This window comes from Microcebus murinus, chromosome 2, assembly GCF_040939455.1.
Source record: "Microcebus murinus isolate Inina chromosome 2, M.murinus_Inina_mat1.0, whole genome shotgun sequence".
Classification (NCBI taxonomy): Eukaryota; Metazoa; Chordata; class Mammalia; order Primates; family Cheirogaleidae; genus Microcebus; species Microcebus murinus.
The window spans coordinates 11,224,736-11,248,059 of record NC_134105.1 but is presented as its reverse complement, the minus strand read 5'-3'; the positions used below and the strand labels follow the sequence as shown (position 1 = coordinate 11,248,059).

Below are 23,324 nucleotides of genomic sequence, written 5' to 3'. Positions count from 1 at the left end.
CCACGGAGTTGTCTCAGGGAGGCTCCCCTCCCCACCCCCGCCCCTGTTGCCCCACATCTCCCAGCCGCTCTTGCACGCAAGTGTGGCCAGTGGCCGCTCGTACATGGACCACAAGGAGAGGAATGCGCCACTTCCAGGCTTTTGAGAAGTAGGACACACTTCTCTCCTTTCTCGCTCCCCTTCCACTGGCCGCAAGGGGGAACAGTGAGACCCCAGGGGACGGCAGAGCCCCAGCGCGGAAGGGGCCTGGGTCCCCGCGTCTCCACGCGGAGGAGAGCCTCCCGCCTACAGAGATACTTGCGAAGGACTGTCACGAGAGCTAAAGACAAACCCCTGTCAAGCTCGCGCCAGTGGAATCCGGGGGTTCGTTCGTTACAGCAGCAAGTGCTACCACGGCGAACATAGTCACGCGTTATAAAGTGTCGTTCCGTAAGTGAAGGAAGGGATAAAAGTCTCATCATTTGATTCTTATAACAACTGCATGTGGCAACTAAATGCTGCCCTATTTGCAGAGGAGAAAAACGAAGGCTCAGAGAGGCGAAGTAACTTGCCTAGGGTCACACAGCTGGCCGGCGGTGGGTTAGGATTTGAGGCTGACTCCCACGTCCATCATCCCTCCACTTCGTATGACGCTGTGCCCCAAGTTGGAGGAATGTAAGAGAGGATCACAGAGTGAACCAGCAAGGGCTGACGCCTTTGTCTGCCTCTCGGCGGAGGCTGGGCCACCAGTGTGGTCTCTGTCTCCAAGACACACGGGGAAGAAGAGAAGAAAATCTGCCCCTGGCGTCCCCTCCCCAAACAGAATAAGAGGTGGCAGGGTGGGCCCTTCCCCTAGCAGCGGCTTGCTTTCTGGATGGGCTTTTCTCAATCCTCAGGGAACCCCTCTCTCCCACCAGGGGCAGGGGAAACGAGGGTGTCAACACAGCAGGGTCCCTGGAGGCCCGGCCAGGTCGCGGACGCCTCCATCGGCCAGGCTGGGGCTGCCGGAGCTGAGGGGCACTCGGTCCCGCTCCAGGCTGTCCGAGCCACGTTCTCCAGGGCTGACTCAGCGTCAGAGCAGGGCGGCCAGCAAGGCCGGCCAGGCACGGGAGGTGCTGGGGGAGGTGGGTGGCCGGGGCCCGTCGCACCTGGAGAGGGGCTGCTGCTCTCCACCAGGGTCCTCCCCCCTCCCCACGGTCCTCGGGCTGGCAGAAGGGGAGGCGCCGCTGTGCCGTGCGCGCTCTGAGCTCGCCAGGTCCCACCGACCCGGGCTTGACTCTCCCTGGCCGCGCCGCCTTGGGCAACCCGCTGACCGTTTCTGCATCTGTGGTTTACCTGTCTGCGTCTGCGGTTTACCTGTCTGTGACGTGGGGCTAATGATGCTCGTGCAAAGGGGTGACGCAGGGGCGTAAACGCGATAGCAGACAGCTGACGGTTGGAGAGGGAGAAACACAGACTCAGAGAATGTTCCGGCCAGAAGAGACCTGGTCGGGAAAACGGGGTTCAGAGAGATCTCGCCAGCCGCTGGCCCCGGGGGACACAAAGGCAGGTGCTGCTCGCGGTTGTCCTGACGGCGCTGTTTACGTCCACGCGCCCCCCGCCCCCTGGCCTTCCTCCCGCAGGAACTGCCCGTGCTGCCCCGGAGAGTTACGCTGAGGGAGGGCAGAAGAAGAGGAGGAGGGTGTCCCGTCTCTCAGCCCTTGTCACACTCAAAGGCCAGATCTCATAGGCTTTCCCACGATATAGTGGGGGTGACGGGGTGGCCTGGGGCTGGAGTGGAAGGGACACTGGCTTGCATGGCTCCTGGGGGTGGGGGTGGGGTCCCAGGGGATGGGGGGAGGGGCGAGTCCTGGAGCTGCCGTATGGGAGCAAACCCATGCACCTGTGCCTGTCCCCTCTGTCTCCACCTGTTCTGTGTTCCTTTAACCGAGTGCCACAGAATGGCGGGAACTTACAATGAACGGAAATGGTTCTAGAGGCTGGGAAGTCCAAGGCCGGCATCTGGCGAGGGCCTTCCTGCTGCAATGTCCCGTAGCAGGAGGTGGGAGGACCAGGGGCCCCGGACTCCCCTTCCATGACGGCACCCACCCTGCCCATGAGTGCCCCTGAGCATGGGGCCCTCGAGGCCTAATCACCTCTTGAAGGCCCCACCTCTTAATACTGTTACCGTGGCAATTCCATTTCAACGTGAGTTTTGGAGGGGACCAACGTTCCGCAGCACCCTCCATGCCTGGGGACAGGACACCCGCCGAGAGGGGCCGTGGGGATGGCGGAAGGCCACACTGCCCAGTGTGAAACTTGGCACCGGCACGATGGCTCCCCAATCACCATCCACATCCTCCTTCCCACACCCCTCCAGAGGTGCTGGCCCCCGCGCCTCCACCCACCACCCCCGTCTCAGCCTCTGAGCCGACCCCATGGCTGGCGTGGTCAGGCCAAGAGCCCGGGGTGGGCCAGAGTCAGAGCCCCCATAAAGGAGCCAAGTGCACTGACGTCCAACTCAGACCTCATAGGGAGGACCTGGAGGGGCGCGCAGTAGGGCTGAACCTGGGGTGTAGACGCTGGGGAAGATGGGAGGGGTCCCCTCTGCTGGCCAGGTACTCCTCTCCCACCTCCACCTCCCTGCCCCTTGCCCTTTCCCAGCCCGGATCAAAATTCTCCATCCCAGTGTCCTCCCGGCAGGTCCCAGGCCCTGCCACCTTCTCTCCCTGCCTCCCACCCCAGGCCCTCGAGTGAGGGATGCTCCCCCGCCGCCCCCCGAGACGCCAGGCCACTAATAAGATTAAAACGTATCTTCCTCTCACGGCATCGATTCATAGCTGATTTACTGTTGCTTCTCAGCCGCTGCGAGCGGATGCGCGGGCCGCCGCCTTAATCTCCATCCATCTCCCCGCTGCCGCGGCATAACTGCTAATTAATACCTTTCTGCCGCCGACGCTGGCAGCTCGCAGGGCCATCGATGCTCCGCGGGCTCCCGGCCACCCGCTCACTCCCAGCCCCGCTCCAGGCTCCGGCCCCGTCCAGAGGCGAGCTGGGGTTCAAGGTGGGCGAGAGGCGGGCAGGGCTGGGCCTCTCCCCTCTCCAAATGCCCCCACCTGGCACACAGACCCGCTCGGCCGGCCGGCGGGAGGCGGTAGCTAACGCAGGAGTGAGGAGTCAGACAGCCCTGAGTTCAAATCCCGGCTCCTCCGCACACCTGCGGTGAGATTTCACGTCCCAGCGTCAGTCTCCTCATCTGCAAAACGGGGAGGCCGTGGGGCCCCCCACAGAGTTCCGCAAGCGTGAGAGCTGGAATCTTCCTCCGGGCCTCGCCCTGCCACGCTCTCCGGCTGCAGTGCTCTTTTCTCGTCCCCACGGGGCCAAAGCGGGCAGCGCTGGGGACCAGCTGGGTCGGCGTCACTGGTGCCAGGGCACTGCCGGTGGCAGATTCCCAGCGACGAGGGGCAGGGTCCCGGGAAGCCCCCTCAAGAGAAGGGGTCAGCTACGAACATCTGCCCTGGCCAGGAGACGCCAGCGCCAGGGCCGAGCCAGCCTCTGCCTGCTTCTTTCCTTCTCCCTATTCAGCTCAAAAGGCGCCTCCTCCGAGAAGCCTTCCTGGACCGCCCAATCTAGAAAAGCTCCTCCGTGCCCAGGTCCCTCGTGTCCCACAGTCCTGCTTCCGTCCCCTCACGGAGGGCGACATTCAGGGACAGGTTAGTGACCTACAGGCTTGTTCCTGTCCCACCCGCCAGCACGGCGGCCCACCAGGCCGGAGCTCTGGCCTGCTGTTCGGCACCGAGGCCCCGGCACACAGTAGGACATCCATAAATGACAAATGAATAACAGTCCTCTATTAGTGCTGCTAATAATAACGACAATAATAACAAGGTAATAGGCGAAATCGCCGCTTACTCTCTTCCCTCGGATGAAGGTCTGATTAAACGCCCCTCCCCTCGAGCGAGGGGCCCGTTACAAGCCATTGCCAACAGGTGTTAAGTAACCACAGGTGTCAGACGCTTTGGGCAATCCCTCCCGCAAGGTGTATGTCGTCACCCCATTTTACAGATGGGAAACTGAGGCTCAGAGCAGCCACATGCCTTGCTCGAGATGACTCATCTAGCAGGTGGCTCGGCTCCTTTCAGGCCCAGGCGGGCCACACCCTGGGCACTCCACTCGGGCCCCCGGGTACGGCACAGTGCCTTCCAGCCGGGGGGAGGGCTGCTTCTCCTCCCGAAATATCCGGATACCAGGGCTTTCCTCGTGGTTCCCAAACTGAAACTGATGGGCTGCCGAGAGCAAGGCATTCCCTGTGGTCCCCAGTGGATAGCGCAGGGCCAGCCTGGGAGATGGCCTCAGCCTGATCTTGGGTTTGCACGGGGGCGGGGGGTCAAGGGACACCCCGCAGGACCATCATTCTAAATCCCCTATCTGTCCTCACCTGTGGGGCTCCCCTTCATCTCACCGCACCTGACACCCTGGCTGCTCGGAGGGCGGGGTGGGGGATGGGCCGGCAGCTGGTGGCTCCGGAGGGGGTGCGGGGGGGGGGGGGGGGGACTCAGGCCCAGGCCGGCAGCTGTGCCGGTGGAAGGCAGCACGGGCGCCTTTAATAAAACATAACGAAGCGTGGGATCATAAAATATCTTGTTTAATTCAAGGCTCCCCCGAGGGTGGGGCAGGCCAGTCGGGCTGGCAGAGGCGAGGGGCTTAGAAGGGGGTGTCCCTCGGCGGGGGTGCCCCACAGTCAGCCCCAGGGCTGGGGGCAGGATGCGTCTCTCACAGGCCTCCCTCCCCGCTCAGGAAGAGACAGGAGTCAGAGAGCTTTGTCCCAGGTCTGGTCCTGGGATAACCTGCCGGCCCCTCTGGGCCTCAGTTTCCCACATGCAGAGGAAAGGAGGGTGGAACCTAAACAGAAAACCTCCAGAACTTCCTCCCACCCAGATGGTCCAGACTTCCTCCCCATGCCAACCCACGCATTCCCAAATGCCTTTCTTGGCTATTTTATTTTTGCTCACAGTAAAGCTTAAGGAGGATCCTTGCCCAGTCTGTAGAACAGGCAAAGCAGAGAGCTCTTGCCTTGATTTGGGGACGAGCGCCCCGTCAGCCATCACCTTGACTCACGTTCTCGCCTCCAGCGTGGTCCTTGGGGTGCCTCTGCGGGAAACTGGGGTTCCAAGGAGCACAGTTTGAAAACCACGGTTCGGCCAAATGCTGCCTACACCCTCTCATTCTCCCAGGCCCCGCTGGCCTCTAGGGCCCTCATCAGGGACCTCCCCGAGGGTGGGCCTTCCCTGGCCACTCCCAGCCACGCCACGGCTCTCTCCCTCTGAACGGTTATCGCGATCAGCGATTGTGTCTTTTACTTAGTTGCAACCCCAGGGCCTGGGACACAGATGTCCCACAGACAGGACCGCCCCAGCCCGAACCCCTACACATCCCCAGTACTCTCCCGGCCTCACTCTTCTCCTTAGCAGTTACCACGTCCCGCCCTTCCATGCCATGCTCACGTGTGTACATCTGTGTTCACGTATGTCCTGGCTGCCTGGCTGCACGCTGCACAAGGCAAGGCCCCAGAGGGCAGGCTCCCCCTCTGGCCCACTCCCCACTAGGCTAGGCTCGGGGCCTAGCCCGCCGCCGGCAGCATGGCGGGTGTCTAGCAAACACCTGCTGAGCGGACGGATGAATCAACGAATGGGTGAATGAATAGACGCTCCAGACAAGGAAGGACATTAACTCCCCCTTTGTTCCCTGAGCACACACGGCTCCGCCAGGCCTAGCCGGCTCACTGGGAGTTCAGGGTGCCTCTGGCGTGGGTCTCCAGTGAGGCTGTGAACCCCGGAAGGTGACTGCATCCTTCCTCCAGGTCCCGGAGCTTCCACACGGGCCTCCATCAGGTCCCTAGACACCTACTGAACCAGGACCCGGGCCAGTGCTGGGGGCGTGAGGACGAGTCACAGTGGGTCTCTGTGCCCCACGGTGCTGTGAACATGGTAGGTACATAGACAGTATCTGTTGGGTGGACGAATGATGTCTTGGGTGAGACCTGAACCACAAAGAGGACTCAGTTCAAAGAAGGAGGTGGCTGCCAGCAGAGGGAACAGCATGTGCAAAGATCCTGGGGCAGCGAGGACTGCCATGTCTTCGGTGCTAAGAGCCTGCGTGGCAGGGGGACAGGGCTTTTCGTCTCCCCAGTGGGTCCCTTCAGTCAGCAAACCTTCTCCTCTTCCCAGAACACTGTGCACAGTAGGTCCCCTCTGAGGCCACACTTTCTGGGGGACGAGAGGGAGGGGCGCTGGCTGCAGACCCTCCCCTCAATTGCCCTCGCCCCGCCCCCATCACTGTGGACCGCGTCTCCTGGACACCTGCACACCCGGCGGGCCCCACGCCCATCTGCTCAGCCCCGCACGCCGCGCTAAATATAACCATCGCACAGGCCTCTTCAGTCTCCTTTCGGAGGGAAATAACATTGTTTAAGTAAAGCCCTTTAAATTTTAAAGAGCCGGTTGCGTGCTCTCTGTGGGAAGCTTTTAGCAGCATGCTGGAAAGAAATAATAATAATAACTAGACCAGAGAAACAGAGCAGAGCCAAGCTGCCACCCAGTGACTGCCAAGGCAGGGAGCGGCCAGGCCCGCAGCCTCCACAGTGGCCAGGCCCTGGGGTCCAGGGCCACCTCTGGCTGCTGCTGGAGCCCCTGAGCCCATGTAGCATCGGGACGGGAGGTCCAGAAAGCCCCAGAATCACAAAAGGTCAAGGTGGAAGGGATTTCTGGTGGAGAAGCAAGAAGGCAGAGAGCATGGAAAGCATGCTCTTTCCAATGGCTGTGTGACCCTGAGCAAGTGGCTTAACCTCTCTGTGCTATCGTTTCTTCTTTTGTAAAACCGTTATACTAGCAGCACAGACTTCCATGAGGGGGGCGGGGGGGGTTGTGAAGATTTAATGAGTGAGTTCATATAAGCAGCAGCTTGTCACAGTGCTTGGTGCACAGGTGTTCAATAAACATTCGCTATTGTTACCGCATTGCAGGTGAGGACAAGGAGGCCCAGGCAGGAGACAGCTGAGACCTGGCCACACCCATCGTTTGACCGGGAACCTTTTCCTGGATCCACATAGCTGAGAGAGGCTGCCTGATAACCAGGGTGGCCGTCCGGCTGCAGAGCCCGGGTTAGAAGGAGGGGCACCTTTGAAAGAGACCAATCTGGACGACAATTCGTCTGCTTCCAGCTGAACCCTGCCCGTGGCACTTTCCCTGTCCCCAGCGGCTGACAGCACCAGTGGCAGCTTCAGCGGCAAAGGAGGGCCTCGTGCTTGCAGGGCGGGGCCAGCAGGGTCGAGGCCGCCGTGCGTGCCAGCGGGCCTGAGGGTCCACATCTAGGAAATGTCCCTAATTGCAGGGCTCGCCCACCTCCCGCAAGTGCACCTCATCTTTCTCCTGCGTCACCTCTGACCTCACTCGTTACCTGCAATACACACGCTTCACTCCTGCCGCCTACACTCCCCCATATGCCCCAGGCCCTTTGCAGCCTGTGGGTCTTTGTCTTTGCTGTCGCCTCCTCCTTGAATCTCTCCACTCCCTTCTCCCCTTGGCAAACTCCTATGCATCCTTCAAGACCCAGTATGTGTCACCCCTTCTAGTGATCCCTAACCTTCCTCAACACATCAAACAGATTAATTATTCCCATTTCTGCACTCCCCAAGGATCTGGTACCTATTTCAGTTTTAGAATTCCCACTATTATACTGTGATTTATCTGTTTGCCTGCCTGTCTACACTCTATCTACCACATGACTGCGAACTCCTTGAGGACAAGTACTGGGTCTTATTTGCCTCTGTGGCCCCAGCCCAAGCACAGGGCCTGACCCGGAGCAGGTGCTCGGTGCAGGGCTGCTGGGTAGAATTGAAATGAGGCCGTGTCCTGTGCTCCAAGGAGATGAATGGCTATGGCAGCGTCCCTCATCCCTTGTCAGCGACTGGGTTGTTCTTTACAGAGTCCTCAAGAGGCAGGATGCTTCACCCCAAAGGTGGGAATTTGGGGGACATCAAATAAGTCTTACAGGGAATATTTTGGACACAGATGGAACGTTCCTTCTAAATCATACTGCCCATCAAAGGGTCTTATCATGGGATCATCCGGACTCACCCCTTCATTTGATGGACGTAAGGCCCAGGGGCGCGGGGCAGCCACACAGCAAGTTAATGGGGACGTTAAATCAGACCTGGAGCTCCCAGCTCCCAGGCAGGTGCCCTCCCAGCAGACACTTGGGGTCTTCCAAAGTGGCTGCCAGGACGATGCTAGGTGGCATGGGGGAAGCGTCTTAAAAGTTTCACATAGTCACGTATTCACTGTAATATGAATGAAGAACAAATATATTATCAGCACCACAAACCCGCACATTATTCCTGTGCACAAGACAAATCAAAAAAGAGGGACTCTATTTAAATTTGATTACAAGGAAACGGTGGCATAAAGACTAGTACAGACGGGACGCAGACACGAGAAAAGTCGAGAAGGGGGCGACCGAAGTCTGTGATGGCCGCGGTGTGCCAGGCTCACTCGGACCAGGGAGTGGCTCAGAGCTCACCAGCCGGAAGGCGGCGCCCGCACCACCCCGGGCAGTGAGACGCACGGGTGACCAGAGTCACCCTGGTGACCCAGGACCCTCCCAAGGAGGCAGAGACGGCGCACCGCCACTGCGCAGGGGGACCGCCTGCAGCACCTGTCCCCATATCCACCTGGCAAGTGCTGAGTCCTCCCCAAAGTCCATCTGACCAGTCAGGTAGATGCACAAGGGCTGGGTGAAGGAATGCCACCTCGGCCAACCTGAACACTGAGAGCCGAGGGGGCTGTTGGAGGCATTTTCTCGGGGAACATTTATCCCCTTTAGATAACCCATCGGCTTCTAAAGGGTAGGACGGGCTCAGACTGACCTGCACTGGGGCAGGGCGAATGGCAGGGCTGGCGGAGGCTGGCGGAGGCGACAGATGGCGGGTCGGCGAGGGGCAGGGGCACCCTGTCTTGCCCAGAGCACTTTGGAGAACGAGCCAGGGAAGAACCTGCCACTGGTATTTGTCACGGCAATTTCAGCGAAGCGCCGAATGGGTGAGCGTCTCGTGAATTTCAGCGGGCAAAATTCGTCCTCATCAGAGTCAATTTCAACAGTCGGGCAGATGGAACGGGGAGGGCGGATGGCGGGAAGTAGAGGGTCACGAGGACAGCCGCCCCCGCCGCCCTAGAAGCTGGAGCTCAGAGCGCTGCTGGGGGAAGTGTTCCCGAGGAGCGGTCATCTCCACCCAGAGGCCAGCTACTCCCGGAAGCCCAGCTACTCCCCAGTGACAAGGCCCCCCTGCCAGTGGTGAGGGCACCTCCAGCTTGCGGGGGAGGATGACGGTCCACTAGCCCAAAGTGCTCGGTGGCCCAGCGGTGTCTCCCCTCTCCCCAGCCGGCAAGGGGAGCGGCCTGTGGTGGGAGTGAGTAGCTGAGGCTTGGAGAGCACCTGCCTTCCACGTGGAAGAAGAGGGCTCTGAGCCTACTCGGGGCTGACGTGGACCGGGCTGCACACGGGAAGAGCCAGTGGGCATGGATGGGAGGAGAGATGACCTAAATGGATTTAAGGAGAAAGAACATCTCCGTGGGAAATAGGGTGGAAAATAGACCGGGAGTGACGAATCGCTGTGCCCTGGGGTGAAGTGATCCATCAGCGAGAGGGACCAGGGCGCGGGGGAGGCGCAGGGACGTTGAAGAGGCCTGAGCAGGAAGGACACACCGCAAAGGTCAACGCCAGCCAGTGCTGCCCCCTGCAGACCGCAGTGTCCCCCCAAATTGTCTGCCCCTTCAAACTCATGCACCCCTGAAAAGCCAGGCCCACCTTCCAACCTGAAGCCCCACTCGCTTGTCCTACGTCTTCGCTGAGCCCCGGCATGGAGCACAGGGCTAGGCACGAGAGCAGGCACTTGGTTGCTGCTGCTGTTATTAACGCAACAGCTACCAGCCCTTAGCACCAGTGTCTCACGTCATCGTCACCACCGCTCTGCGGGGCACAGAGCACCATCTCTATTTTATCAGTGGGGAAACACTGAGGCTCAGCAGGACTGTGCACCCCAGCTCACACGCGTCCCTTCTCTGCCCGCTCTGTGCCTTGCAGGCTGACCTGCGTGGGCTCCCAACGGGGCTTGGGCAGTGGGTGGCACCATCAAGGGACCCAAAGGCAGGAGGAGGGTAGTGGTGGGGCATTCTCCCTCCAGCTCCTCGCCAGGTCCCCAAGAGTTGGCTGTGCCCCCTACCCAGCCCTCCCTGCAACAGCATGGCTCCATCCCTCCCCCAGGCTGCAGGCGGAAGGGCTCCCCACCGTCCTAGCCCCAAGGGGCTGCGCCGCCCCTGGCCACCTTCCCCAATCCCTCTGCAAATAGTCCCTTTGCTAAGCCCTCCTCAGACCCCCGGGCAGAGCTTGCCATTTCCTGTTGGAGCCTGGCGGATGTTCAGTGAAGTCATTTGTCCCAAAGTCACAGAACTTACAAATGGCGGTGCTGCAGCTCGAGCCCGCGCCGTCTGCCTCCAAAGCCCGCGCTGTCGCATCTGAACCGGGGCTTCTAATGGCAGACGCTCACATCCGCCACCTTCACAGCCTGGCCCTATCTGCACGCCACCTGCTCTGCTGCATACTTAACATTTTTCTTTAACTCGGCTCGTTTTCTACTTAAATAAAGCTATTTAAAAAAAAAGAGGGAGAATTTAAATCACTGCCCCAAATGGCAAGCTGGTATCGCTTGCCTTAAACGGAGGGCGGCTGACATCATAGCCAGCCTGAGCCTTTCTGCTTGGCACAGCTCGGACGATCTGAGGCAGGAAAAGGGAGAGACCCTCTGTCTCCGTCACTCCTTCCTAAGTTTCTTCCTGGAATCGGGCGCACCCCGACCAAAGAGGAACACGGCCCTGGACTTGTGCTGTCCCATACGGTCGTCGCTGGCCGAAATGTGACTCCTGGGATTGTGGAGCTGAATTTTGTTGAATTCAGTGACATAGGAGTTGAGAAACTCTGCTTAGCTTTAATGTAAACATCAATAGTCAAACTTGGCCACATATTGAAGCAGCACTGCCCTAGACTGCAAGCCCGATGCGGGTAAGAACTCGCCCGCTCGTTCCCCTCTGGACTTGCAGAACCCAACACAGCACCTGGCACCCAGGAAGCAGCCAGTATTTGCTGCACAAATGAACGAGAGAGAGAGAGAAGAAAGGGAGGGAGGAACTGTACTGCTTAGTGAAACAAGGAGTTGCTGTCTGCCATCCAGACTGTCCTGGGAATGACCAACGCTCCCTGTCCTGTCCCCAGGTCACTAGCCTTTCTCCCCCACCTCCCTGCCAGCTCCCAGCAGGCGACAGGCCCCTAGGAATTGGCCTTCTGCTGCCTCTTCCCTTCCAAGCTGAGCTCAGACCCACTCTCTGCTGCAGAAGGGAACAAAGAAATCCTTGTGATGTGGCTGCCTTCGCCACCCCCCCTGCCACCCCCCACCTCACTCCTTCCGCCCCTGCCTGGGACATTAGGTGCTGGGTGACAATTGGCAACTCATCACCTGCTTCTGTGGAGCCAGACACCTGGTCTTCCTTCCGCTATTGTGCGGCCTGAATGCCCACTTGAGAAAGCCCAGAGCGCTCAGACAGTGAGCCCCAGCTCGGGAGGCTGCAGCCACCCACCCTCCGGCCACCCCAGCCCCTGTCATCGCCAGTACCCAGCGCTGCCCCTTCCCCTCCCCTCCCCTCCCCTCCCCAGCAGGGGCCAGGGATGGACGCCTTCCTTGGAGTGGTGTCAGGGAAAGGGGAGGAAGAGATGGTGCTGGGGAGATAAAGGAAGCCTCACCGATTGTGACAACCCAGCCCATCAGAGGAGCGCTGAGTGCCTCTGCAGAAAGAGAAACAAAAGGGCAAAGGGAACAGCTTGGCAGAGGAACAAAAACAACCCCAAAGGCTCAGCTGCTTCTCTCCCTGGCGACTCCCAAGCTGCGACTGTGATTTGCGAGGCTGGGGGTCGCTCCCCACTGGAGGGCCGCCACGGTCCCCACCCAATTGCAGGGGACCCCGGAGCCCCCTCCACCAGGCTCTTGGTGTGGCGGGCCCCGATGTGGAGGGGTAAGACCTGTGCCCCACATCACACTCAGTGCCTGCACCAAAGGAAGAGCCATTCCTCGCTCTGGCCTCAGTTTCCTTGTCTTTAAAATGGGCAGGGAGGAGATGCTGCCCACACTTCCTCAGCTCCCTTCTGGCGCTAATGCTCTGTAATCCCAGACCTGGAGTTTCCTCTAGTGCTCCACGCGGGAACACCTGCAATGCGCGCTCCCCTCCCGCGCACTGGGTTGTGGACACTCTGTCCCTTCAAACTTGGAGGGGGCCGGCGGTTCCACCCCGCAGCTCTCACCCCACGAGACCCCCGTGAAGAGCTTGCGTGCAGTTGAAGAAACCAAGGCAGAAAGCAAGGAAGAGTTCACACGCCGCACACGTGCTGGACACGGAATGTGAGCCCCAGTCGAACCACAAAGTCCACGCCTGCTGGAGGTCTAGAAGCTTCTCCCCAGGTCTCCCCTGCCCCCACCACCCTGGGTTCAAGCCCAAGGTACATGCTCCAGCTGGGGCAGCCCCACTGCGGGCTGTGCGGTCTTGGTGGCGCCTGGGCGGGTCTGGACAGGCTCCACGGGATGGAACTGCTTCCCTGAGCCCGCTGTCGCTCTGAGCGGCCCCGAGCAACCATTCGCAACCCAGAGGCGGTTCCAGGGAGTGTCCAGCCGCGGGTGGCCCAGAAAAGCCAAATTAATCTTCCTGCTGCTCTGGGAACGTCCCTCCTCTCTCTCCAACCGTGCCCCTCGCCCACGGGGGGTCAAACCCAGATCCTCGCCCTGGCAGGCAGGCCTCTGCCCACTCCTCCACCCCCACTCCCATCTTCTCAGCCACGCACGACCTTGCGCTCCAGCGAGGCCAGCTGCCTCCCTGCCTCCACCCCTCACCTGCCGAAGCAGGCCTGGGGCAGCCCCTCCGTTAATGGGAGTGACAGTGACGGGATCCACCGCCTTGGTTCTAAAGGCAGCCTCCAGCGGAGGGGGAGGAAAGGGCGAGCCCACTCCTCCTTCCAGAGAGTCTCCGTGGCCGCTGACCCGCCCGGGGTCAGGAGGAAGGGGTCAGAGCACACGCCCAGGGCTCTCACGCATTCTGGCGTGACCTCCTGCAGCCCCACCACACTTGCCACGTCTAAAAGGCGAGGAAGCTGTGACCCGGGCACGAGGTGGCCCACGACTATTTGAACCCAGATCAGACGAAAACCAAAGCACGTCAACGCCAGGTGGCTGTCCCCGAGACAGGGTGATGGAAGATGGGTGTGCATGAGTGGCGGTGTGCTGGCACGTGTTTGACAGCCAGTCCTGGGGCGAGGGGAGCCCCGACTTTCAGCATTTGCTGATTTCCATGTGCAAAACCTCCTGCTGTGGTCAATTCCAAGCTACCAACAGGATGAGTCGGGAAGAGATGTGCAAATCAGAGCCTGGCTGTGAATCCAGCCCCGCCCCCCACTCGCAAGGTGACCTTAGGCAAGTCACACAGTCTCACTAAGCCTCACTGCCTCATCTCTTAAAATGGGGAGTACGTTATCTCCCAAATGGGGTTTCTGGGGGAGTTTGATGTACATTGTGTGTGCACTCGTCTGGCACAGGGATTGGCACATAGTAGCTGCTCGGTAAATGCTTTTCCCTCCCTCCCTCCCTCCCTCCCTTCCTTCCTTCCTTTCCCAAGCTTCCCCCCACCCATCACCAACCAAAGACAGTCCCCTCCCCGAGGAGAACCCGGAGGGAACAGGAAGCCCTTGGTCTTCCCACCACCTTCCACTGTTGGCTCCTCCCCCAGACACCTGCTGCGGTGCCCCGTGTGTGCCATGAACACAGCCGGACGGGGACCGAACCACACCAGAGAGGACCGAACCTCAGGCTCTGGGGAAACATTTTTTTATTCATTCAACAAACACATCTTGAGGGTCTGTGTGCCCAGAGCCAGGCCTGGGGCCCGGGCTGGGGTGCGGGGATGCCACCCTGGAGAGCTCTGCTCAGGAGGAAGGCCAACCCACAACCAGCTCCAGCCCCAGAGGAGGGCTGTTCTAACAGATGCTGCCCAAAGTGCTGCTGCTGGTGGTCTTAGGGGACAGCTGAGTCCACGGGGGCAGAGGGGGAGTGGTGGAGGGCGGACGCGGCGTGCAGTCGGCGGGGGCTCGTACGGAGAGAGGGCTGTGCTAGCGCAGGGCAGATGTCTGCTCTCTGAGCCAAGAAGGGGCGGAAGTGGGCGAGGAGGCGGAGGAGGGTGAAGCTCAGGCCAGAAACCCCCGAGCAGGCCAAGCCTGTGACGCCAGGAGAGACAGAGAGCTCTGGTTTCACGCCGTGTGACCACGGGCACACCAGTGTCCTCCCCTGTGGACTGGGACACAACACCCACCTGGGTGGGGGGGAGGATGGAGGAGGTCACACTGGCCAAGTCATTGCAATAGCACCAGCTCACGGTGCATGCTTTTGGTCAAAGTTCACTGGCCTGTGAGCTCATGGGGCGCTGGCCTGTCTCACTCCAGACCCCTGTAGTCTGAATAAAACAGAGCGATGGGTGGGGAGGGAAGGAAGGCTGAGTTTGCAACCACAAAATCTGGGCTCCAGTCCAGCCACTGCCACACTCTCATCTCCCCAAGCCTCAGTTTCCTTCATCTCTTTAATGGGCACAAGACTGGATGCCTTCATGGCTGATGTGAGGTCTAAATCAGCGGTCCCCCACCTTTTTGGCACCAGGGACCAGTCTCATGGAAGACAATTCCAGGGATGGGAAGGAGGAGGGGAGGGAGGCAGAGTCAGGTGGTGATGGGAGCGACAAGGCGGTGAGTGGCTATAAATACAGATGAAGCTTCCCTCGCCTTCCTAAGTTTCATGGAAGACAGTTTTTCCAGGGACAGCGCCAGGGGTGGTGGTGATGGAGCAGGTAGGTGGCAGAGCACTGCAGCCCGGTCCCTAACAGGCTACGGACTGGTACCAGGGCTTGGGGACTGCAGGTCTAACTGGAATGCCGGGTGTGGAAGCATTTGTCAGTTCTCAAGCGCTACCAGCAGGTAGAGAGGTTAGGATGTCTGCGGCCAAGCTCTCACCACTTCAATTATCTGAGAGTCCCCAGAAAGAGAGTATGTAGTTCCAGGACCAGAACGCCTTTGCTGCCAGGAAGTTCACCTGTGAGTCCAGCCCAAATTCCACATGCTGTGAGCCTTTTCACACACTTGTCCATAGAAACAGAAAGCCGCGGGCTCAGCATGCTCCTAAATCAGGAAGCACATGTCTGAAGGCCAAAGCTAGTTTATTCATCCAAACAACCAATCTTTCTTGGGCGCCCACACTGTGCTTCATGGGGAAGACTCGACAGTGAGCAGAACCAGACGGGGTCCCCGCCTTTATGGAGCAGGGTCTGGTGGCCCTGGAGGCCCACAATGAGACGGGCCCATGCCCGAGTTTCTCTAGGGAGAAACAACATGGGTCTCAGACTGCACTCGATGGGCCCCAGGCCTGCAGGGGAAGGCAGAGGCTGGTGGGGGGGTTGGTCCCCTTCATCCAGCCAGCGAGCGGGCCACGCACAATGCTCTGCGTGTCACCAAGAGTGAGCTGACTGGTAACTCCGAGGTTCTCACCAGTCGTCACGCCTCGGGAAGGTATCGAGTGGGCTCCTTTCCTTGCAAGCAGCAGAAACTGACACTACTGGATAACTCAAGCCAAAAAAAGTAACTGATGAGAACACGATGGGGAAGTTCACAGGACAAAAGAACTGGCGCTGCGTGAGCTCGGATCAGCTGATACCACGCTCAATACTAGCAACTGTCATCAGAGCCCACAGGACCGAGCGAGGAGCTCTGCACGGAATGGCTGTTCCACCCCCGCAGCACCCCAGGAGGCAGGCCCCACGGCATCAGCAAACCAGCCAAGTGCAGTGTCTTTGGGCCCCCACAGGCAAGGGGGGCATTCCAGGGGTCTCAGTCTGCGAGCATTCTGCTCAACATTCAGATTCTAAGGCCCACCTTGGGGATGTGCCAAGATGCTGTGCAACTGGGGAGGGGTGTAGAATTCCCCAAAGCGAATCTGGTGTTGGCCAGGAGACGTGGGAAAGGCTGGTGGGGAACCCAAACACCAGATTCCTTTCCTGGGTGGGGACTGAGGTCTGAGTCCATCAGAGACCCCCTCACGGCCTGTCCCTCCTGCTCCTTTGGGCTGCAGCCGAGACCGTACAGGGCCTACACCTGCCTGCACCTCCAGCTCAGTACACGTTGAGTTTATTTGCTCTGTCCACAGGATCCTGGCCAGTAGGTCTTAGTGAACATGGGCCCCCTTCGCTCCTGGACCCCACTGAAAGCATAAAGGTGGGTTCCAGGATCTCGCCACTCTGTTCCTTCCCAGCACGTCATCTTGAAGACAGATCCCTCTTAGGAAGTGATGCCATGTGTTTTGCCACCACTGACACTTATCCTTTAACAGGAAGGCTTTGCATCCGCCTGCAAATAGTAGAAATGGCTGCGTTCCCCTGCTGCTGATGGAACAGCAGCTGTCTCTGGAGTGCTCCCTCCCGGCCTGGGACTGAAACTCCTAGCTCTTCCACTTACATAAGATCCTGGGCCTCCTTTTATCTAAAAAAGAAAATAGAAAAGAGAAGGAAGGGAAGGGAAGAGAAGGGTGGACAGACTGGACTGCAGTCCACCTTTCTAGGAACACGCCCAGCCTCTCACCCCACTGGGATGAGGGCCACACTCCCAGGTCTTCCTCTTTCTAGGTGTGCCCTGCCCACAGCAGATGCCATCCATCCTCTTGAAGATGATGGTGATGATGATGGCTTTCAGGGACCCTCCCTCTCCCACTGTGCAGATGAACACCCTGGATAATTCTATCTCCACGTGGGTTCGGGAAGAAGTAAAGCATCCAGACGGGGAACTGGGCACATCCACGGGGCTGAGGTCCATCCTCACCAAGAGACGGCAGAGCACAGGGGGAAAGTGCGCAGGCCGGGGAGTCAGGCGGTCCTGTGTCCGAATGCCTGCTCACCACTTACTGACTGGGTGGCCTTGGACAAGTCACCTAACCTCTCTGAGCCTCAGTTTCCTCATCTGCAAAATAGGACTAATTTTACTTCTCAGGGTGCCTGTCAAGATTAAACGAGACAAGAATGATAAACCCCATAGCATAATGCCTGGCTCAATTAAGGTCGGAAATATGGCTCCTTCCTCCCTCCAAGTGAAGGATTAATTTCCCATTGAGCTGTAAACAGCAGAAAGGCGGCAATTCCCCTCCCAAGTTCAGGGCCATGTCCCGATGCTTAGCACCGTGTCTGGCACACAGGCTGCAAGAAGCATGTGTTGGGTGTGTGAATAAGTGACTTCCGAGTGGCCCGGGGCTGGAGCAGAGGTGAGCAAGGAAGTAAGCCAGGCTGCCTACTGCCCAGGTTAAATACTTTTGTGGATCCCAAGAAACCCGGTTAACAGAACTAACCAGCCTCCTCGTTGTTGGCCCCTGCCTTGGAAGTCACAGGCTTGCTATACACCAGAAACCCGAGCAACTCCCCTAAACTCCCTCGCCCCCCATCCCCTGCTCTTCCTCTGCCCTGCTTGCCAGAGCATGGTAAGGTCCAAGTGTGTGTGTGGCCAGGTTCTGAAAACTCAGGGTACCAGGCGGGTCTGCGGCCACACTTAGATGGCCTCCGTCCACCTCTGCCCACATGCCCTGCGCTGGGGGGGGGGGCGGTTCTCTGCAGCCAGAGAGAGGGAATGCCGGAAGGAAAGGGGAGCCGGGGACAAGACCAGGAGGGAGCTGGGAGGAGCCTTACTTTGGCTATTGACAAATCTTAAAACTCTGAGCCTGGCTTTCCTAATTCGTGAAGAGAGGGATGAAGGCGGACTGCAGAGCAGCGGCCACAGCCTGCCTGGCACATGGCAGCTGGTCCATTTCATCCTGGCTGCTGGAAGAACAGAAAGCCAGCGACGGTGTCAGGGAGGGAGCGACCTGAGACTGCAGAAGAAGGCTTGTGCGGAGGGGTCCTTCCAGATGGGCCCGTCACCAGCAGGGACCAGCGCGGCTCTCACTCAGGGCCTATCATGTTGCTCAAGGCGCTGGGATTTTAGGGAGGATAATAATCATTTCCCTCTAAAAGGGTCCTCCTGCTAAAAAATAGAAGTTTCAGGACCACCGAAGTAAGTGATCTCGGAGGTTGCTCCAGATCGAATATTTTCCGCACTTAAAACGCAAAAAGCCTATTAGTTCAGCCTCTCAGGAAAAACTCGCGTTTGCGTGGAGCTCGGGATGGGGAGGGGTGGAGTTTGGGGCCGGGGGCGGGGCCACGCCGGAGCAGCCGCAGGCACCGGACCGGAGTGGGGCCTTGGACTCCGGGGCTGGGGCTGGGAGGAAATGGTGCCTGCCGTGCCGGAGCCCCCGCCCGGTGGGGAGGGGGCGCGCGGAGGGAGGATAAATATACGGAGTCGTCACACCCGCTCGCGCGCGCACAGCCCCCGCAGTCTGGGCGCTGCGGCTGCGGCAGCCCGGCGAGCCTGTCCCTCCATCCCGCCCACCTGCGGACACGCGGCGGCGGAGAGCGAACGGGCAGGGCCGCCCCCCTCCCTGGCCCCCCATCCCCGAGCACGCCCCCCACCCCACCGGCCGGGGCCCTTGGCCAGCCCTCGCCGGGGCCGCCCGCACACTGCCCTCAGCCGAGGGTTCCCAGGACCGGATAAGGCAGGTCTAAGACCCACTCCTCTGGCCGCGGCCCCGCGCCCCCTCTCCCCCTGGCCACCGCACAGGCCCAAGTGCAGCACTTCGCAGAAGTGCCCAGGCGCAGTCCACTAGGCCGGAGGAGTTGGAAACGCCCCAGGGCGCTCCCGGGTGATTCAGGAGACCAGAAAAACGTGGGTTTCTCCTCGGGAGAGTCTAGTACCAGGGAGTGGGGAGCCAGGGCAGGAACTTCCGGCCCAGCCAGTGCTGTGTGCCGCGGACTCCTTTCTCCTGCCAATGCACAGACCGCCCCCCTCTCCAAATCCAGCACCCCAGCGCTGCGACCTGCAGGCGCAGAACAGGCGAGGGCGCACCGGCCCGCGCTCCTCCCGCAGCGGTGACCGCCATCGCCCCCGACAGGGCCCGCACGTTCCTGAAGGCCCACCTGGAACTCTACCCTCCCCGCCCTCCGAGACAGCCCCCGGCAGGTGGCCCTGCAAAGCCTACTGCCAGGTGCACCTCTGTCGGCCACTTCCAGAAGGGCGCCCTCCTCCGGCACAGCCCGCCTCTCGCGTCTCAGGCGGACCCTTCTGGTACCCCCGCCCCCCACCGTGGGCACAGACTCGGAAAGGGAAGGAGAGACCCCACCCTCGTGCGCTCTCGTGTCCTCTGCGGGGAAGATAGGGCTCCTTGCAGCCTAGGACCTTCCCCTGCGCCCCAGGCGAGTAAAGTTTCCTGTCCGCGATCGGATCTACGCTGTTCCTCTGTCCTGAGGAGCAGAGCTCAGAGCCTGCGGGGTCACCGGGGCCAGACGCGGTCACCCCCAGGCACCAGAACCGCCCCTCCTCCCCACCCCCCCTCCCGCAGCCTACAGAGGCGGGCGAGGGGGGCGGAGGCGCCAGGATGCCGGTCAGCTCTCCGCAGCCGCAGCCAGAAGAACGCTGCTCCCCGCGTCCTTCCAGAGAGAGCTCGCAGGGTGGGGTCCTGACGGAGCAGGGGGTCTCCCACCAAGCCCTTCCCATCAGTCGCCGCCCCCACCTTGCTGCGTCCCTCTGTTCTGCGCATTCCTGGGGAAAGGGGTGCTCCCTTCCCAAACCCCGCTCCCTGCAATGTCCAGGTGAGGGCTCCAGTGCCTTTCAACAAAGCCAGTGCCCTCTCGGTAGCGCTGGAACCGGGACCCTCCCCCCGTAAAACCTTTCCCTCTAGAGACATCCGAAGGGGGGAGCCCTCACCCCAAAGTTGGGGGGAGATTTTGATCCACTTTGGAAAGTCTCTTGCACCAAAGGTAGGGGACAAAGTGCAGGGCTTACATTCCTTCTGGGTTACACCAACCCCTCCCCCTCTCTGCCAGGAGGACCACCTTCCAGGCTCGAATTCTGCAGCTTCTCCCACCTGCACTCTCCAAGGACTTCGGGGTAGAAGGAGGTGGGTTTTTTTTGGGGGGCACTCCTCTCAGAGCCTGGCTAGGCACCCTCCTGGTGGGACAAGGTATATGGCAGAAGACGGAGCTGACCCTCACCCCACCCCCACCTTCCATCACCCAGTTGGGACAGGGGCGGAGACCCTATTTGTCACAAGGGCTACTTTTTGGGCACCCCAAATCCCCCTCACTCTCCGCGAGGAGCCAGGCTCTGACTCCAGCCCGGCTGATTCTGGGCACCCAGGGTTGGCTCTGGGCTTAGAGCGGATCCAGGACGCGGACCTTCTAGTCTCCGCACCCACTGCTCTTCACTGGTCCCGCCTGCCTCCCGCCGGGCTCTCAGCCTTTGCGTCAGCTCTCTGCTCACTGTGCGAAAGGTGCGGGATCGCCAGGTCCCTACAGTCACCATGTGAGACCCACTAGTTGGCAGCGCTGGACTGGAGGCCCGAGGCAGCCGCGAGCCGCGGAGCCACCGCTCACTCAGCTTCAACCTCCTTCCAGCTGGCTTAGCCTCGCCCGGGACCAAGTCCATGCGGGACACACACACACACACACACCACAGCTGCTCACACCCCCTCAGCCCTGGACGCGTCCACACCTCCCTGCACACAAGAACCACAGGCTCCATCGCGCTCACACACACACTCCCAGCCCACGAAGCAACACGACCCCCACGCGCCCGCACCGCCACGCACCCCAGAGAGGCACACTCCTGCCCAAGTGTCACATGCCCATCTCCTGTGCACACAGAAATGCAGCCCTCAGCGGCCACACACCCCTAAATAGACGCGCACGCTCGGGACACGCGCGGAATGCCACACCTCGCACACCCACCCCTTCGCACGCGCACACGCAACGACACCAGCGCACACACTTGGCGAGAAGCTGACACAGCTCACACCCCTAACGCTCCCCCCACACTCTTGCTCTCCTACACACACCTCCGCGTAACTGAGACCCACACTCTAACACCCCTCCAGACACCCGCCCACTCACACACCGCCGCACACGCACACTCACACTCACAGCTCTGAATAACACACTCCCGCACCCTCCGCACACAGCTCCTTCCTGGACACCCTCGCACACACGCAACAAAGAGAGACCGGCGTGTACACACACACACACACACACACACACACACCCTGGCACAGACCCACGAGCGCGCTCTGCAAGAGGCGTCCTCCCTGCCTGGCCAAGCCAGCTCCACGGCCCCGCGCAGGACCCCGCGCCTCTCGCGGCGACCCCGGCCCGCGCCCTTCCTCGGCTGCCGGTCCCCGCGCGCGTTCCCCGCCGGGCGCCCGCGCACTCACCGCGCGCCAGGTCCAGGATCGCGGCGAGCAGCAGGCAGACGCCGCGGCGGAGGCTCGGGGCGGCTCGCATGGTGCCCGGCAGCTGGCGGCGGCGGCGGCGGCGGCGGCGGCGGCGGCGGTGGCCGAGGCAGCGGGTCCCCTCGCCATGGGCTCAGGCGCGCTCCTGCCTCCGGCCGCTGGCCGAGGCGGTGGCGGGCAGCGAGGGGCGCCGCGGGGGCGCCCCCATGCCGCCGCGGCCGGGCCGCCGGGGCGCCGGGCTCGACTCGGCTCGGGCTCCGCGAGGCGCCGCGACCCTCGCGCTCCGGGCGTCCTCGGGGCGCGCCGCGGCTCTCAGCTCCCCGGCTCCCACCGCGCGGCGCCCACCGCGGCCCGGAGTCCGCGGGGCTGCAGCGCCGGAGTTTGGAGCCGAATCGCGCTCTCTCTGCCTCGCGCTCGCCTCTCCCGGCGGCGCGAGCGCCCCCTCCCCGCGCCCTCCCTCCGTCCCTCCCCCTCTCCCCGCCCCCCGCCCTCCTCGCCCTCCCCTCGCCGCGCTCTCCGCTGTATTATACAGACTTTTCTTTAATCCTTTCTGGGCTGTTCGGCTCTCGTCCGCTAAGCCGATTTATTGCAGGGAGAAGAGAGCTCACCCCCATTCCCCTCCCCCTTTCCCCCAGGGTCTCCCCCCTCCTCACAACTGGCCTGCTGCCTTTAGCCCCTAACCCTTTCGCCCTCCGGAAGCCACGCTCCGTCCGATCCCCTCCACCCCCCGTCCCTGGGCTGCCACCCCCACCCCAGCCCGATGGAAGGAGGCAGACAGCCATGCCATCCTGGAGCAGGGCGGGCAGGGTGTGGCTCTGGAGCACTGGCCTCGCCACCAGGAATGTCCTCAGCGGGAAGCAGCAAGGGGCCTCAGTGTTCTGAAACTTCCCGAATTACCGCTGCCCCCTCCCCAGAACCCACAGAAATGGGGTGTGTCCTGTCTTTTCTTCCAAGAACAGCCACAGGCTGGGATCCAGCCAGGAGTGGGTCAGGCACAGGTTGCTCCCTCCTGTCAGAGACCAAGTTTTCCCCTTTTTGTTAGGCCTGACACCTTTTCTCCCCGGCCTGAGAAGTAGGGGTTTGGGACTTGTATCTTGTCATTACTCTCCCACCACACACACAGGCACACGCCATGAGCCTTAGGCCCGCCAAGCCTGGGCTCCAGGTCCCTCTGAGGGCGGAGGGGAGGGGCACTTGGGCCGGGGTGGGCTGGGGTGTGGTTAGGTGAGGAAGTTCAGAGGATGGACTTGCACTACTGGCAGGGAACCAGGGGACTGACAAGGGCCAGAAGGGCCAGCCTAGCCAAGGGCAGGCCTGGGCTCAGAACTCAGGTCTCTGGGCCCTTGACTCAAGCATTCTACGGAGAGCCCCCAGCTTCCCCAGCTCCGCTTGCCCAGATAGGCAATGGGTACATAGCCGGTCCCATTTCCAGCGGCCCTTGGAGGGGGCTATAGGGAGTGAGATGAGCAGTGGGTGGTTGCTGGGCTGACTCTCAGCGGGGCCTGGTGCAGGGAGGCCCCAGAGCAGCCAGCTGCTCCCTCCCTGTGCCCCCTCCAAACCTCAGACCCTCACCCATCGCCTCCCCGGGCAGCCTTGCAGCTCCGCGTGTGTTCACCCACCCACCCCGGGGGAAGGAGCAATTTGCATTTATGAAGATTTGAAAGCATACATTCACCTGACAGCCTTTAGAATGATCCTCTCAGTAAAATAATAATAATGATCGTAATAAACCCTTATAAATAGGTGTTTGATTACAGTTTGTCCCTACTTGGGTATTTTTTTTTTTTGAATCAGACTAATTGGTTGCCAGGCTGATTGGGCTGCATGTGGCTTGAACATTGGAGTCTTAGGCCCCTTCTCCTCCCTTTGGCTGGCTGCTCTTTGC

The 23,324-nt window shown here is 60.8% G+C and overlaps 1 protein-coding gene across 1 annotated transcript in view; it reads right to left on the bottom strand.

Moving 5' to 3' along the window:
- IGSF21 (immunoglobin superfamily member 21) overlaps positions 1 to 21,833 on the bottom strand; it is a 241,910-nt gene extending 220,077 nt beyond the window's left edge. The window contains exon 1 of the mRNA XM_075994506.1: positions 21,422 to 21,833. Within this exon, the coding sequence (XP_075850621.1) occupies positions 21,422 to 21,491 (70 nt within the window). The 5' untranslated portion in view covers positions 21,492 to 21,833. The remainder of the gene's footprint in view (positions 1 to 21,421) is intronic.
- Positions 21,834 to 23,324: the final 1,491 nt, after the last annotated feature.